Genomic DNA, 17,093 nt, shown 5'->3' on the forward strand with positions numbered 1-17,093 from the left:
GGTGAGGCTCAGACCAAGCCAGAGTGCAGCCATGACATGCAGCAGAAATGAGAAAAATCAGGTCGGCCTCAGGTTCAGTTCCTGGGACTGAAACAGATTCAGTTTCCCAGCAATGAAACAATGTGAAACAACTTGAACCCACCTGGAAGTTCCTGGGTGGTAAATGGACTCAATCAATCACTATGTCTCAGTTATAATGCCTCAGACATTATCTTTGGTTAACCATAAGGAATGGGTAGCCTATATAATCATAAAACTGGTACTGTTATTGGGAACTATTGTTTATTTGTTGGCCGATCACTGTTACCATACTGCTTGCTTAACTTTGAAACTTTGAAACCTTTATAAACCGCTTGTAATTTGCAGTATGGGTCCTTGTCAAGACTCCAGTGTGTTGGATGAGACTTGAGCCCTAGCTTGAGCTGGCAATAAAGTTTCTTTGCATTATCGTTTGTGGACTCAGTCTGTCTGCACCTCAGGATCTGAAGTTCAGACCTAACAGTACCCTACTGCATAAAAAATCACCTACCTTTCTTGTATTACAGTGAGAGTTAAATAAAATATTAATTAATAATTAATAAGGGATTCTAAAATCAACATACCTTGATAGAGCTTTAATATTTTTCTCACATAAAAGTTAAGCTCAGAGACATCGCACACAGTACACACCTCCAAAGAAACATCCTCTAGTATTTTCGAATAGATGTCTGACACCCTAGAATAAGCAGAGACCAGAGGTTTCTTCATTGGCTCCTTCCATCCATGTCTCTATGCCCATGCCCCTCCCCTGCCCACACTGATGATATGGGGAACTCACCAGCCGAAGATGGCTCCTATATTCTGTAGAGAAATAAAAAGCAGAGGTGAGTGTAGAAACATCTGAACTTCATGAAGAATGGCATGTGGGGCAGTTCCTACAAACACTTCTTCCAGTGAAGTAAGGTAAGGGACCCCAAGGTGGGAATGGAACCAAGGTTTCAGGTATACAGTGTAACTTCGTTCCTGTTGAGGTACACCACTGAGCCCTTATCTACTGACATTGATGGATTAATAATAGGATGATTCCCACCTGAATTCCCTGGGAATGCACATTACTGCCTCCTTATCAAATTATCTATCTGCTGTCTTCCTTACTGAAGCCTGTGGGGAACTTTGGTGTATGAAAACACATCAACCTAGAGCATCTGACAAAGGGATCAGTAGGATACCCGGGGTCCCGCTTGCTTTCAATGATGTGATTTCCTTAGAGTGAGTCATATTGGACACTGCTTATCATAAAGGGTCTGAGTCCTCAGTCCATGCAGAATCTCCGTGGCTGAGATGCTTAGGTGTTGATAGCAGGTATCACGTGATGGTGGACCAGTGGGCAGAAAGTTCTCCCACGTGTTTATGCATCAATTTCTTCACAAAGCTGAGAGAGAAATGGTTCTAGGTATGACAGAGTCTCAGGAAAATATTTATAACTGGAGTGTACAGCTGTAGCCCCAGCAGATGGGACACCACCAACATTCTGGGCTGAGTGGTGTGCAGACAGCTCAGCTGCCTGTGTACTGTGACTATAAAGCAACAAAGATCATATTCCCGCCCCTCTTGTTTCAATACACACCCTCAGTACATCTGAATCAAGGATTCAGTCAGACGCACAGCAGATTTTACGAAAGAAATAAGGAAGCCTGGCTCAGATGCGCACAGGTGCCTAAATCAAGGCCTGAGGCAACTGTGTCAGGGTGAGGTCCTGGAATTATGAAGGGCAAGAGGCATTGCCTCTGAGGATAGCACGGTTTTGGCAGAGTCTGGTTGCAACACAAATCTCGCCCCCACAGCTTTCCTGTGGAAATGGTGGATGTAAGTAAACCTTAGACTTGCTATTCTAGACAGCAAAACATCAAAACCTCACCCCTAAATCTCACAATATTGTGACATAAATTAAGAAGATTGAGAACCCACCCAAATCAATGGGTGAAGACAATATCCTGGAAAGTTCCCAAGCAAGCAGGAACGTTTTTTGCTCATTTTCTCTGAGTTGAAAATTGTAGACAGCGACAATTTTCTCAAAGTAACAATTGTAAGCTTCAATGAATTAGGGAAACAAAAGCAAAGATCTCCAAGATAACCTATTAGACAGGGTGGGAAGTATATTGAAAAAGTCAACTTAAAAGTTCTTTGAAAGATTCCAGAAAATGAGTGACAGATGCCAAGGAATAAAACAATGACAATAAGATACAGGGACTTATCAATAGAGAAGAAACAAAGAATAAATATTATGAAAAGGATATCAGAAAATTGTGGGATAATATTAACAAGAATAATCAATTCAATCAGTCCTTGATGGGACTGGAGGAATAGTACATGTGTTTGCCTCACACACCACCACTTGGGGTAGATCCTGGCACCCCATTTGGTCCCCCGAGCTCTCCAGGAGTGATCTTTGAGTACAGAGTCAGGATAAGCCCTGTGCACTGCCAGATATGGCCCCCAAACAAAAAAAGGAGTCTAAGAGGAAAAAAAAGTTGAGGATGATAAACATCCCAAGAGATTATAGCTATGCTTGCTCATAAAGCCAGTGTTTCCCTTCAACATATATACCCTCTTTCTCTCATCTCACATCTTTCAAGTAAGTTTCAACAAAAACCAACCTTGCTTCACTGAAAAGAAGAAAGAAGTAAAGAAATTGTAGCTGAGAAGTTTCCTCTTCTGACTCCCATCTCCAGATCCAATATGCTCAAAGAACTGAAAACAAATTATTTCTCTACTGAAGCTTTATGATTTTCCCCATCTATTCATTGCTATTCAACAAATATAGGTATCAAAACTAATTGTATCAAGAATTCTAGGACTAAAGAAAAAAATGTAAATTTTAGGTCTGTATAGTAGAGAGATTAAATGTACAAATAGATAGGTAGTAATCCACATGTCAAAATTAAGAGATTAAATGGGCCAGAGACTACCGACTGAGTGGAAATTAGACCTTTTTAAATAAAAAGAGTGCCAAATGCTTCTTTGTAGAGATTTTAAGACATGAAGAACAAATGAGAGAGCCCTAGAGAGATATGGAGAGGGGTGTATGTAAGTGACAAAGACTAAGCAGGGCCAGAGATATGGGTCACAGTAGAGTACATGCCTGAAAATGTGGGGTCCTAAATTCAAACTTCAGCACTGGAGAAAAAGTAGTATAGAAGACTCAGATGACCCAGATGAGTACATAAAAGGTAAGAAGCAACATATGCTGTCCCAAGGATCTTATTCTCTATTGATGACTGAATCAGATACCTACTACCAGTTTCACTTTTGGAATCTTTATCTTTGATGTATTATATCTGCATTTTCCTTCCAGATTTTTCTCTTCACCCTCTAGACAGAAAACCAAAATGTGTATCTCCTCATGGGATCTGAAACTCCTAACTGACTGACCCATGAACTGAGAAGCTCAGAGTGGGGAATCCTTAGCGGTGTCATTTTTGATCTTGTGATTCTCATGAAGTCAGACTGAGATATAGCCTGACATTCCAAAACATTGTCTGGAATTATAGATTGCCTTGAACCTTTTCCTTTTTCTTTGCCTGCTTCTTTTGTACTGTCACTACCTTTCCATAGGACACATTTTAAGTGAATGTCATTCAATCAATTCCTCATTGTAGGACCAACTCCTGGGGAAGCAGCCCTAAAGCATCCTCCTCACCAACATGGATGAGTGGAAATAAAAAACATACTGTGAATTATTTTGTGAGTGGCAGTTGAGTTTTGGGAATTAGTTATGAGCATGAACTCTGTTTCCAATTTTCTATCATACAAATACGTGAGCCTCAAAAATGACACAACTCTGTTTTCATTTCTTCATCTGTAAAATAGACAGATTGAGTCTATCAATAGCTCCAGAGAACTTTCCTGACATTGAATAATAGACTACAAGCTTACAAGAGAAGGGATGACATATTGAGTATTTACATAGGTGTCCTGCCTCTACAAAAATAAGAGTGCTTTTCCCAACAGAACATAGAGTGATTAGGGGCCACATTTTCCTTGGTCTACTGTTATGTGCAATAATGAAGAATTACTGGTTATAGCTAAGGCCAATTACCAACGAAGTTATTTGGAAAGTCAGATAGATTGTGGTACTTGTGGTGGTTTTACTTTAAACTTGAGTAAGATTAAAAGGTAAAATAACCTAAGCAATAAAGGAAAAGAGAGAGCAAAATGAGAATGTTTAAGAAATATTGATTAGTAGTAGAGCTATTATAAAGGGCTGAAGTCATGCTTTTCACAGGGGAGGGCCAGATTCAATCCCCACATGTTCCCCCAACCATCCTGAGAACTACAGCAATAGTGTCCACTGAACACCATTGTTTGTGAATGAAAAAAATGGGAGAGAGAGACACACAGACAGACAGCTAGACAGACAGAGATGCATTTATCTGACTGGGAAAAGTGAAACTGAGTGGTTCCATGGTAAAAACTGATAATTTATGACTGCCGCTAATCCAAAGGATCTGGACAGTCTTATGCATCCTTCGTATATTCCACCAATATCAGAGCTGAAAAATATCTCCCAAAGATTAAAGATTGTAGATTTGGGGAGTCACTAACAACAAATGAAGGAAAGCTCTACTTTGAGTTGTGTGAGGAAAATAACTATATGTAACAGATTTTCAGAATTTATCATTTAACATTAACTTAACAACTATTACAGATGCTTTAAAAGGATTCAAAATAATCAACACGGTATGAACGGCATAACTGACACTTTCATCTCCAACTTAGGACACAGAAAATACGTCAATTTTAAAGGAATGCTGTGAATGGTTTCAATCCAGATCAAAGACTTGAATCCTAGCTTCTTCTATCTTGCAAGCTGTGTGAACTCTGTAAAGTCACCTGAATTCTATTTTCTCAACCAAATCATGAAACTATAATTATAGGAACTTCTTCACAGACTCATTTAATTCAAAGCACTTTGACCAGTCTGACACTCAAGATATGGTCTCAATACAGATCTTAGACACATTCACCAAGAAAACTTTTTAGCAGTCCAGACAAATACCCATCTAACACCTCATTTGACACCTACTGGGCAATTTTTCCCACTAATTCATCTATTTTTTGCTCTTAATCCTCTGTCCTCACTACTTGCTTGGTGACCTTCATCTTCTGGAAAACAAAAGTAATCTAGATAAAAGAACTCTAAGACATACTGTAAAATGACAAAAGCCAAATAGATAAAGAATCTTGAGAGCACCATAATAAAAATAAAACATATATAAAGAAACCACACTGGAAATGAAATTATCTAGACTAGTAAAGAATGATTTGACACAGCAAACAACTTGGATGAAATGAACAACTTGTAAGAATACTCAATCCAACTAAGTCATCAGTCAGACTTGAAGGAATGAAACAAAATTTTTAAGAAAGGAAAGCGAAAGAAGTTCCTGACTATTAAACCAAACTCATTAGAAACACTAATAAGACTCCTTTAAAAAGCAAAAACCCTACTTGAGAGGAAGGTACAATGAAAACATAAATGGGGGAAAGTTGTAAGAAACAATAGTGTCTTTTGTAATACACACAGAATTTGCTTGCTTTGAAATTAAAATAAAATACAGACTCACACTACAGTTCACCAAAAATGAACTGAGGTTCCATTGCTGAGAATGAAGAGATATGAGGTCGTGTGGCCACAGTAACAGCCGCGATTCAATTAAAAAAAAACCCAAAGTGAACAGTATTCAGAATTAAGAATTAAATAATTATTTAATTATTAAATTATCAAAGGATTAAAGAATTAATCCAGAACTAATAAAGAATTAATAAAGAAAAAAATGAACTGAGGTTCTATAAAATCTAGACTTTTCAGCTCTAGGGCTCATTCAATAGAGCATAACCTATTAATTTAAAAATATATTTGCTTCTCTGCGTTTTTTATGGTGTCAATCACAATGGCCAAGACCTAGAATCATGCCTAATACCCAAGAACACATAGAGGATAAAGAAACGTTGTAGACATACAACAAGTAAAGGCAAAATCCAACAATTCGTGCAGCTCAGCTAGAACTCCAGGGTATCATGCTGAACAAGGTGAGTTAAAGGGAGAAGGAGTCTGAACTGAGGAAATAGGTCTAGTTAATCTTCCATATTGCTCACCATTCTGCTCTGACTAGCAAGGGAATAATACATCTCATTTTCCTCCAAGTGCTCACCTGCAGCAATTTATTTTCGAATTCCAGGGCTTCCTGTATCATGTTGTCCAGATAGTCTACATTGTTCGTCGGACTTCTCATCTTCTGCTCTTCTTCTTTCTTCAGTTGACTCACAGTAATCTCTTCCTCCTTGTCCAGGAATAAGTGAAAATACCTATATTGAAAATTGGTTCTTTCTTCCTCATTCTTTATTGTCTCCTATAAGAATGAAAAGTGCTCAGGAAGTGAAACAATTGAAATATATTCAGTAGTAATAAGAAAGAACATTTGATGTACTGTGAAACATGGATGAGTTAGCTAGGCAGTGAGCAAAGCAAAGTAATTCAGCCACAGAGGGACAATATTATAGACTCTACTTATATGAGGTAAGTCATATTCATAGTGACAGTGAATACAGGAGACAGTGAATACATAATGAGATAGAAAAAAGGAGAAAGAAGCTTGAGGAGTAAGAAGAGAGTTTGAGTTTGGAGGATGAATGAGTTTTGCAGGTGGATAGTGGCAACGACTGCACAAGTGTATGTACACACTTAACTGTCACAGAGCTGTCCACTCAAAAGGATAAGAGGAGTGACCTCTATGTTATGCTTACACACATGCACACTCACACACACATACACACACAGATCCTCGGTGTGTCATAGTCTAAAGAGTTCTCCATATTACATAGGCCAGAGTTATCCCCGGGTGGCAGATATTCAAAGGTAGAAGAGGTCGTCACCACTTTACATAGTAATCTGGATAAATTCCTTCCACTTCACCAAGAAGGTGGTGTAAGGAGATGATTAAAGTGCAGAATAGAGCTTGGCCAAGGTAAATAAAATGTGAGTTATAAAAATAAACATGAGCTTTTATTTTGATATAAAGGTGTGTTCTTGTGTTTCAGATAAACTTCCTTTCAAGAAAATTCAGAAGTTTCTTCTTGAATCTTATTGAAGTTTGTAACTGAGACATCACAACTAGAGTAAAGATCACCCTGGCAAGTTCATGAGTATCGCAGGGAGAGGCCCAGTTGGCAAATTCTGATCATAAATACTAGAAATACTAGTCCCAGGTTCAATTAACCACCTTAATGTGTGATTATCACTGTCTATCACTGTCATCTCTTTGTTCATCGATTTGCTTGAGCGGGCACCAGTAACGTCTCCATTGTGAAACTTGTTGTTACTGTTTTTGGCATATCCAATATGCCACGGGTAGCTTGCCAGACTCTGCCATGTGGGCAAGATATTCTCAGTAGCTTGCTGGGCTCTCCAAGAGGGGTGGAGGAATCGAAGCCAGGTCAGCCGTGTGCAAGGCAAATGCCTTACTAGCTGTGCTATCGTTCCAGCCCATGTGTGATTATGGCTAAAATAAATGATTCTGTCCTGTAGGACACAGATTTTATTAGGTATGGTGGGAATCGGTGTTGAATAACATTGGGTTGGCCCTGAGACACACCCAGTTTCATCAGGCACTAATAATTCTATTTTGCTTTCTCTTTCCTCTATGTCATTTGCATGGTTTATTTAGCAATGTCCTTTTTTTATAGACACAGGAAGACAGTTGATGCTATGCTATGTAATATGGGAGTTAATTGACTCCAAAATAATATTTAGTTCTGGGCATCAATATTTACCTGGCTTAAGCCTCTACTGCCCTTAATTCCTAGCACTCCAAAATCAGGGTACCAGCGAGTTATTGGATGGACCCAGGGAAAGCTGTGAGCTACCCTGGCATTGAAATGGGCCATACCAAGCATTATAATACTTAACTATAAATTTAGAGCACGATCATAGACAAACTCTGTCATGATTCAAAAGCAGTAACTGAATAGGAACCCTGCTGTGGTTAGGAAAGACTAAGCTGGCCTGAGGACTGTGGTCTGGAATATATAGCGAGATGTCCCCAGGAAGAGCCAAGCTTGAAGCTTAATATATCTCTGTGTTCATACACAATGACATTACTTGAAATATTATAAGTAAATTTACTATGACTTTAAATGGATTATTAGCTGAGAAAAGGAGAAAGCAATACACCCCGGATGGAATCCTGCCCTTGTGTGGATCTCCTAGTAATCTCTCCAGATGAGATTTTATCCTTGAGTTAATCTCCTGAAAGAGTGGCTTTACCTCCCTTTGTTGGGATAATAATGTCCAACCCCACCTTTGTATCCACACCGTTTATGATTCCTATATAACTATGCTAAAGGGTAAGAGGGGGAGAAAGATGAAGGGGTGAGGCAAGAGAGAACTGGATGCAGAAGAGGAGATGTGGGGAGAAGGAAGAGGAGACAGAAGAGAACAGAACTAGATGCGGATCAGAGCTACTCGGAACAGAACTACTCTGGGAGGAGATGCTGAAGAGTAGACATTGAGGGTGAGAAGGTCAATGACGAGACACTGAAGACGAGGAGAACTGAGACCTTGGGACTTTGGGATGACGACTAAAACTATGACTATGCATCCTAAAGGGAGAGATGGGACAACGCAGGGGAGGACTGCTGACCAACCTGGGGCTCAGATCTGGTTCCTTCTCCATTTCCCCAGTCTTTCACCCGTCATTTAGCCTGGGAAAGTGGCTCTCGGCCACAAAATGCTAGAGTCCTGCATGTCCAACCTTTCGGTTAATAGCCTGTCTGGGCCCACCATTCCTTATATATTTGAAACTTATAGACCAGAATTTTAATTTCCAGTTTATCGTTCTCATTTCAAAACGTGTTCCAGTGTCTCTGAAATTAATAAAAGAGTAACTTATTTATTTTTAAGTCGGAATCAAAGGCAGCTTCAATCCAAGTATTTAGGAAAGGTTGTTTTTTATTTTTTGAATTGTGAAGATCTTCCCACCATTCAAGTTGCCAGAAAAAGAAGCAAAAGACTTTTTTTTTTGAGAGATGATATTGGATATTTGCACATAAAGAATAAGGATTGAGGTTTAAGACACCACGAGAGAGGCAAAAATGACTTACTGGTCTGTGTGATAATATTTTAGTCTAATACACTATATCAATATATCCATAAAATTTGTTTCCATTCAAAGGGAGTCTGGTTAATCACTGTACTAGAGACCCAAATTCTGTAATTGTCTTTTGTATGTTCTTGTGGTAGTTCTAGTCCTCCATATTAACAGCGTCATAAAGTTGAGCTCCATGGATCTCATCAGAATGAATCTCTCTCTATCACTGTCACTGTCATCCCGTTAATCATCGATTACTTGAGCGGGCGCCAGTAGCGTCTCCATTTGTCCCAACCCTGAGATTTTAGCATCATAATTTTTTTTGTTTGTTTTTTGGGTCACACCCAGCAATGCACAGGGGACTCCTGGCTCTGCACTCAGGAATTACTCCTGGCGGTACTCAGGGGACCATATGGGATGCTGGGAATCGAACCCAGGTCGGCCGCGTGCAAGGCAAACGCCCTATCCGCTGTGCTATCACGCCAGCCCCAGCATCATAAATTTTATGCTCTTTCCGAAGATGTGCGCCAGCTGGATGTCCTTGGGCATGATGGTGACGCGCTTGGCGTGGATGGCGCACAGGTTGGTGTCCTCGAAGAGCCCCACCAGGTAGGCCTCGCACGCCTCCTGCAGCGCCATGACGGCCGAGCTCTGGAAGCGCAGGTCGGTCTTGAAGTCCTGCGCGATCTCGCGCACCAGCCGCTGGAACGGCAGCTTGCGGATCAGCAGCTCGGTGGACTTCTGGTAGCGGCGGATCTCGCGCAGCGCCACGGTGCCGGGCCGGTAGCGGTGCGGCTTCTTCACGCCGCCCGTGGCCGGCGCGCTCTTGCGGGCCGCCTTGGTGGCCAGCTGCTTGCGGGGCGCCTTCCCGCCCGTCGACTTACGCGCCATCTGCTTGGTATGAGCCCTCTCTTTCTTCCCAACTCAGCCTGAGACTCCTTCAGGGTTAGGGAAACGAGACCCACTTTAGCTACTGTTGCTGGCATATTTGGTACATCACGGGTGGCTTGCCAGACTCTGTCCTACGGGCTGGACATGCTTGGTTGCGCGCTGGGCTTTCCAGGGGGAAGATGGAGGCTTTTGGGGCTATCATTAATCGTCCCTGCAGGTGTTCCCAGTCTACTGAATGTAAGCTCCTGGTGAACAGCCTGCTATAACAATTCGTACACTGACAACATGTACCTGCCTGCATCTCTGGGCAGCGCCTCGGGCATCTGTGACCTCAGGTTGATTTCCTTGAGGTGGATGGAGTGCACCTGGAGGTTGTTGAATAGCTGGCAGAGGAAGATCCCTTCGCATAGGGTCAGTGCCAGGTTGAACACCTGTGCCAAGTCCCAAGTCACTTGGTGGTTGGCGGACAGCGTCCTGCAGTGGAAAAGTCTTTTCGTGGGCTACTGCCACTGTTCCATGCTCGATGGGTTGTGACTCGGCCCAGCCGGGGGAGGCGGTGATGCTTCAGCCGCCTACGAGTCTTTCCTTGCCCAGCCTACGCCATTCTGTTTTAATCCCGCAAAAGCAGCCTGTGATGTCCAGCAGGAATCAAGCACAGAGGTCCAGCAGGGATCATACGCGGAATTCCATGCTCAGCGTGCTGAGTCGCGCATCATCCAGAGTGAGATGGTGAGCCAGGTTCGGGAGAGCACCAGGGGTTCAATCGGCACCGTTGCTATCTTGATGAGGAAGTATCATCATAAGGAAATAACAGTTCTCTAGGATCCAACCCTATGCTTTCCCCAGCACCTACAGAGGTGAACAGTAGGTAGACAGTAGAAGAGAAACTTCACAATACCCAGAGCCCACAGGTGACAATGGCTGAGGAAGAAGCAGAAACTCCAAAAGGAAATGAAGCGAGATCAGAGCAGGGAGCAGGCTTTGCACGTCTGCATATGAAATCAGAGAAGCCCTCTAGGAAGGCACAGGAACCCTGCTACACTACAGAGTTTGGGGTCCGCAGAGGATGCGGCCGGCACAAATCTCTAAATATCCAGAAATAGTTGGTCTCTTTAGCTGAAAAACTTGAGTGTCAGGTACTGCACTGTGGAAAATGCACCTAAATGATGCCACTGAGATTTCAAAACAGGTAGGTAATTCCAAAGTTTGAGGACTTGAATCCAGACAAGAATCTTTCCAGGTCAGATGTAATACTTCTACTTCTCCAACCTAGATGTTAGGAATCCTACATAAGTACTATCACATGGTTGAAACATTTGTAGTAAATATATAATAGATGCATATAAATAAAGGAGTAAAAGAAAGCGGTGCTTTCTACATTACTTTTAACAATATGGACCATTTATTGAGTAATAAATCCTCATAGTGCTTTCACCAAGCAATAACTACTACTAGACAAGGTGATGGCAGATAGTTTGACCACAAGAAGCTTCAAATTCTCACCTCCCAACTACTTGTTTCCTGAGTTGTGTCTTGCTTCAGATGCCTATATATGAATTCTCTGAGTTGCAGTTTTGTCACTGCTTTCCGGATACGTTTCTGTGGGAAAAACTTGGGTTTAGTGTATTCAATTGGATAACTCTTCACAACATCCAACAGAAATCATAGGCTTTCAGACAATTAGAATAACATTGAGTATTTGGTGGGCTCTTACATGCTGAGAGAAAGAATAATCAGTCTAGTTAACACAGTTGATCTTCGTGGAAATTTTCAAAACTAGTAAGATGCTTAACATAATTTCTGTGTTGTAGTCTCCCCAGAATCAGAAGTCCAGGTCCAGATGGATTCACTAGTGAACACTTCCAAACATTTAAAGAGGACCTATCGCCAATACTTCTCAAGCTCTTCCAGGAAATCGAGGAAACAGAAATACTCCCAGACAGTTTCTATGAGGCACATATCACCCTAATACCAAAAACAAACAGAGACACCACAAAAAAAAGAAAACTACAGGACAGTATCCCTGATGAACACAGATGCGAAGATCCTCAACAAAATATTAGTGAATGGAACAAAAAAACTCATCAAAAAGATTATACACCACGACTAAGTGGGACTCATCCCGGGGATGCAAGGATGGTTCAACATTTGGAAGTCAAACAACATAGTCCACCATATCAACAAGAGAAAAGATAAAAACCATATGATCATATCAATAAATGCAGAGAAAGCATTTGTCAAGATCCAGCACCCATTCATGATGAAAACTCTCACCAAAATGGGCATAGAAGGGAACTTTCTCAATATAGTCAAAGCCATCTAACACAAGCCTATAGCAAGCATTATCCTCAATGGGGAAAAACTAAGGGCCTTCCCTCTAAGATCAGGGACAAGGCAACGATGCCCACTCTCACCACTTCTGTTCAATATAGTACTGGAAGTACTTGCAATAGCTTTTAGGCAAGAAAAAGACATTAAGGGCATCCAGATAGGAAAGGAAGAAATCAAGCTCTCATTATTCACAGATGATATGATATTATATAGAGAGAACCCCAAAGCCTCTACCAAGAAACTCCTCGAAACAATAGACTCATATAGTAAAGTCGCAGGCTATAAAATCAGTATAACCAAAAATCCATGGCTTTCCTATATGCAAATAATGAGAGAGAAGAAAGTGATATGAGACCGCCAAGATGTGATGTCCATAGCTGCAGGAGCATTACTCGAGAGGCCAGCTAAACTACTTTTGGTACCAGCAGCTCCTTGCAGAATGTCTCCAGACCAAGAACTAATCCGGGGCCCCATCCATGCCTGCCCAGGAGGGGAAAGGCTTCTCTCTCTCTCTCTCTCTCTCTCTCTCTCTCTCTCTCTCTCTCTCTCTCTCTCTCTCTCTCTCTCTCTCTCCCGGGAGGGAAGGGGCATGGCGACTGCCATATTATGAGGACCACAGATGAGAGTTACAAGCTTGCAATGATCCAATATCTGGAAGAAATTTCCCTGGACTTATTTGCTAAAATGCAGAAATCCAAAAGCTCATATCTTTTCACAACAGGTCTGACTCTAGTGAGGAACTCCTAACAATAATGGTGAGGTTTTTGTTGAAATATTGAATGTAACCAAGGTAAAAAGAAAGTAAAGTGAAATTTATCAGTTCTGGGGGTGGGGGGGCGGGATGGGAGGTATAGTGAGAATTTTTTGGGGGGGGATGGTGGAATATGGACACCGGTGAATGGATGGTTGTTTCAGCACTGTATAACTGAGACTTAAGCCTGAAAGCATTGTAATTTTCCTCATGGTGATTCAATAAATCTTAAAAAAAAAACTGATATGGAAAAAAGCAACCCCGTTCACAATCATGCTTCAGAAAATCAACTTAACTAAGGAGGTGAAGGGCCTGCACAGAGAAAATTACAAAACGTTACTTCACGAAATAAAAGAAGACACGAGAAAATGGAAGCACATTCCCTGTTCATGGATTGGGAGAAGTAACATTGTGAAAATGGCAATACTTCCCAAAGCATTATACAGATTCAATGCGATCCCTATAAGGATACCATGATATTCTTCAAGGAAGTGGACCAAACACTCCTAAAATTCATATGGAAAAACAAATTCCCATGAATAGTTAAGCAGTTTTGGGGAAAAAGAAGATGGGAGGCATCATCTTCCCCAACTTCAAGCTCTACTACAAAGCAGTAATAATTAAAACTGCATGGTACTGGAACAAAGGCAGAGCAGTGACCAATGGAACAGGGTAGAATATCCTTACACACATCCTCAAATATATGACCATCTAATCTTTGATAAGGGAGAAAGAAATGTAAAGTGGAACAAGGAAATCCTCTTTAACAAACGGTGCTGGCAATACTGGACAGCTACATGCAAAACAATGGGCTCAGACTTATACCTAACACCATGCACAGAAGTCAGATCAAAATGGATTAAAGACCTCAATATTAGAGCAGAATCCGAAAGGTACATTGAAGACAAGGTTGGCAAAACCCTCCATGACATTGAATCTACAGGTATCTTCAAATAGGACTCATTACTGATCAGGCAAGTGGAAACAGAGATAAACAAATGGGATTATCTTAAACTGAGAAGCTTCTGTACCTCAAAAGATGCAGCGACCAGAATACAAAGACAGTCTACAGAATGTGAAAGGATATTCATCCAATACCTATTGGATAAGGGGTTGATATCAAGGATTTACAAGACACTGGTTAAACTCCACAATAAGAAAACATCAAACCCCATCAGAAAACGTGGCGATAAAATGAACAGAAACTTTCTCAAGGAAGAAATCTGAATGGCTAAAAGACACATGAAAAAATGCTCCTCATCACTAATCATCAGGGAGATGCAGATCAAAACAACAATGAGATACCATCTCACACCACAGAGACTGGCCCACATTCAAAAGAACAAAAGAGACCAGTGTTGGAGCGGATGTGGGGAGAAAGGGACGCTCCTTCACTGCTGGTGGGAATGCCGACTGGTTCAGCCCTTTTGGAAAACAGTATGGACGCTTCTCAAAAAAATAGAAATTGAGCTCCTATTTGACCTAGCAATACCACTTCTGGGAATATATCCCAAAATGCAAAAAAGTACAGTAAAAGTGACATCTGCACCTATATGTTCATTGCAGCACTGTTTATAATCGCCAGCATCTGAAAAAAACCCGAGTGCCTGAGAACAGATGACTGGTTAAAGAAACTTTAGTACATCTACACAATGGAATACTATGCAGCTGTTAGAAAAGATGAAGTCATGAAATTTGCATATATGTGGATCCACATGGAAAGTATCATGTTTAAGTGAAATGAGTCAGAAAGAGAGGGACAGACATACAAATATTGCACTCATTTGTGGAATATAAAGTAACAGAATGGGAGATTAACACCCAAGAATAGTAGAAATAAGTACCAAGAGGAGTACTACACAGCTTGGAAGCCGACCTCACCTCCTAGGCGAAGAAGCAGCTCTGATAGAGGAGGGATCACCAAGCAAAGGGTGCTAGGCGGGCCCACTAGGAATGAGAGGTACAGGCTGAGAACAGACTGTAGACTGAACATGATGCCTACTTAATACCTCTGTAGCAAACCACAATACCCAGAAAGAGCGAGCGAGCAAATGGGAATGCCCTGACACAGAGGCAGGGTGGGGTGAAGGGGACAGGGTGGGGGTGGTGGGAGGGATGCTGGGACAATTGGTGGTTGAAAATGGGCACTGTGGAGGGATGGGCACTCGATCATTATATGACTGAAACGTAAGCATGAAAACCTGTAAGTCTGTAACTTTGTCTCATGGTGATTCACAAATAAAATAAAAAAATCTCAGGGCTAGGACGAATGGAGACGTTACTGGTGCCCACTTGAGCAAATCATTGATCAATGGGATGACAGTGATACAGTGATACAGTGATACTAAATAGAAGGTTTGAACAGCAGAATAACTGAAGCTAGTAAAAGATAAAGCTCCGAGATGACAAGGAGAAAACTGCTAGATTGAAAATAGTAGAAAAGGAATGAACCATACCAGGGAACTATAGGATGAGTTCAGGAGGAACAATAGAAAAATCACCAGTGTCCCTGAAGAATAGGAAAGCAATTTTCATAAAATAAATAGTTAAATCATTTATAGGAATTTCCCAAGGTTGAGGAATATAGACACTGAAATCCCAAGGTGTGAAGATTCCAGAGAAAATGGACTCAACTAGGAAAACTACAAGGCATTTATAGTCAAAAGGATTTAATCCAAAGATAGAGACAGAATATTGAAATCAGCAAAATCAAAACAGGAACTTTCATAGATAGGAAAACCCATATGATGTACAACAGAGTTTTCAAATGTGACTAAGAGATGGAAGAGAATAGAGCTATACAATACAAAAGCTCAATAAAATGAATACTTCCCCAGGAGTACTCTATCCAGCTGCATTATCATTCAGATTAGAAGGTACTATACAGATCTTCAAGGACAGGCAAGATCTTAGGGAACTTACAACCTTGAAACCAGTTTTGATAGAGATTTTAAAAGAATACTTTAGGGGTTGGAGGAATGACAGCAGGTAGAGGGCTGACCTGAATTTTATCTCAAGCATTCCATAAGGTCCCCTGAGAACTGCCAGGAGAAATCTGAATGCAGAACCAGGAGTAAGCCCTGAGCATCACCAGCTGTTGCTCCAAACTCAAATATTTCGAAAAGATAGAAGCAAGAAGCAAACATAACAAAGGAGTTTCAACCTTCAAAAGGTCTATTATTACATTGATCTAAGAAATAATAGAAGACAAACACATAAAAATGCAATGGTGCTTCTATATATCCCTAGGAAAAATGAACAAATTAACATTGCACTTACTCTCTGGTTCCAAAATGCAGATTACTCTCAAGAAAACATATAGACCATCAAAGGGCATAGAAATATGCTCATTATCACTATTTTATATGCCTGAAAAAATGTAACTCAGAACTGCAGTGAAAACCACTCAAGAACACTTTATATCACATACACCAGGAACCACAATTTTGGTGATTTTCTGTAGAACATGAAGCATTCATATTTTTTGTCAGAGTAAAAATTAATTCGGTCATATGAAAATCATTACAAAGGGTCTGAAAATACTTACTTGGCCAACTAAGGTCTATGCTTACAATACAATCTAGAATTAATTCTATGTATCTAGCTAAAAAATACAAAGCCCTACCTTGAAACTGATGAGCTATCCCAACAACTAATGTTGCCTTTTGAACTCAAGTTACTGCCAAGACATTTCCCTTGAAATAAATTCTGAGTTATTTCTTTAGAGGCATAGAGAATACCTTCTGTACCTTTTAGTCCCCTTTGATATGTGTTCCAAGCTATCCAGGGTTCCCCTCCTGGGCCTTACTCACCTCAGACATTGGATCTGATGAGATATGGCTTGGGGTCTGGTGAGAGAGAAAAAAGACAGAGGGGAGACTAAGAAGACAAAATCCAGAAAACTTTGAAGTTTGTAAGGCTGACACATGAAGACAGACAGACACACACCCACAAACTATCAGACAAATACATATATATCCCTCTAGTTCACA

The 17,093-nt window shown here is 40.9% G+C and overlaps 2 protein-coding genes across 2 annotated transcripts in view; both read right to left on the reverse strand.

Moving 5' to 3' along the window:
* The window catches only part of LOC101551538 (E3 ubiquitin-protein ligase TRIM38-like), a 46,819-nt gene that overhangs the window by 6,178 nt on the left and 23,548 nt on the right, over positions 1 to 17,093 (reverse strand). The gene's annotated exons all lie outside the window — the stretch shown is intronic.
* On the reverse strand, positions 9,606 to 10,623 carry LOC101555617 (histone H3.1-like). Its single transcript, XM_004622256.2, has 3 exons — positions 10,619 to 10,623; positions 10,315 to 10,493; positions 9,606 to 10,051 (listed from the first exon to the last, which is right to left on the reverse strand). Exons 1-3 carry the CDS (start codon positions 10,621 to 10,623, stop codon positions 9,606 to 9,608), a joined length of 630 nt encoding a protein of 209 aa, XP_004622313.2.

The sequence above is a fragment of the Sorex araneus genome, chromosome 2 (assembly GCF_027595985.1).
Source record: "Sorex araneus isolate mSorAra2 chromosome 2, mSorAra2.pri, whole genome shotgun sequence".
Taxonomy (NCBI): domain Eukaryota; kingdom Metazoa; phylum Chordata; class Mammalia; order Eulipotyphla; family Soricidae; genus Sorex; species Sorex araneus.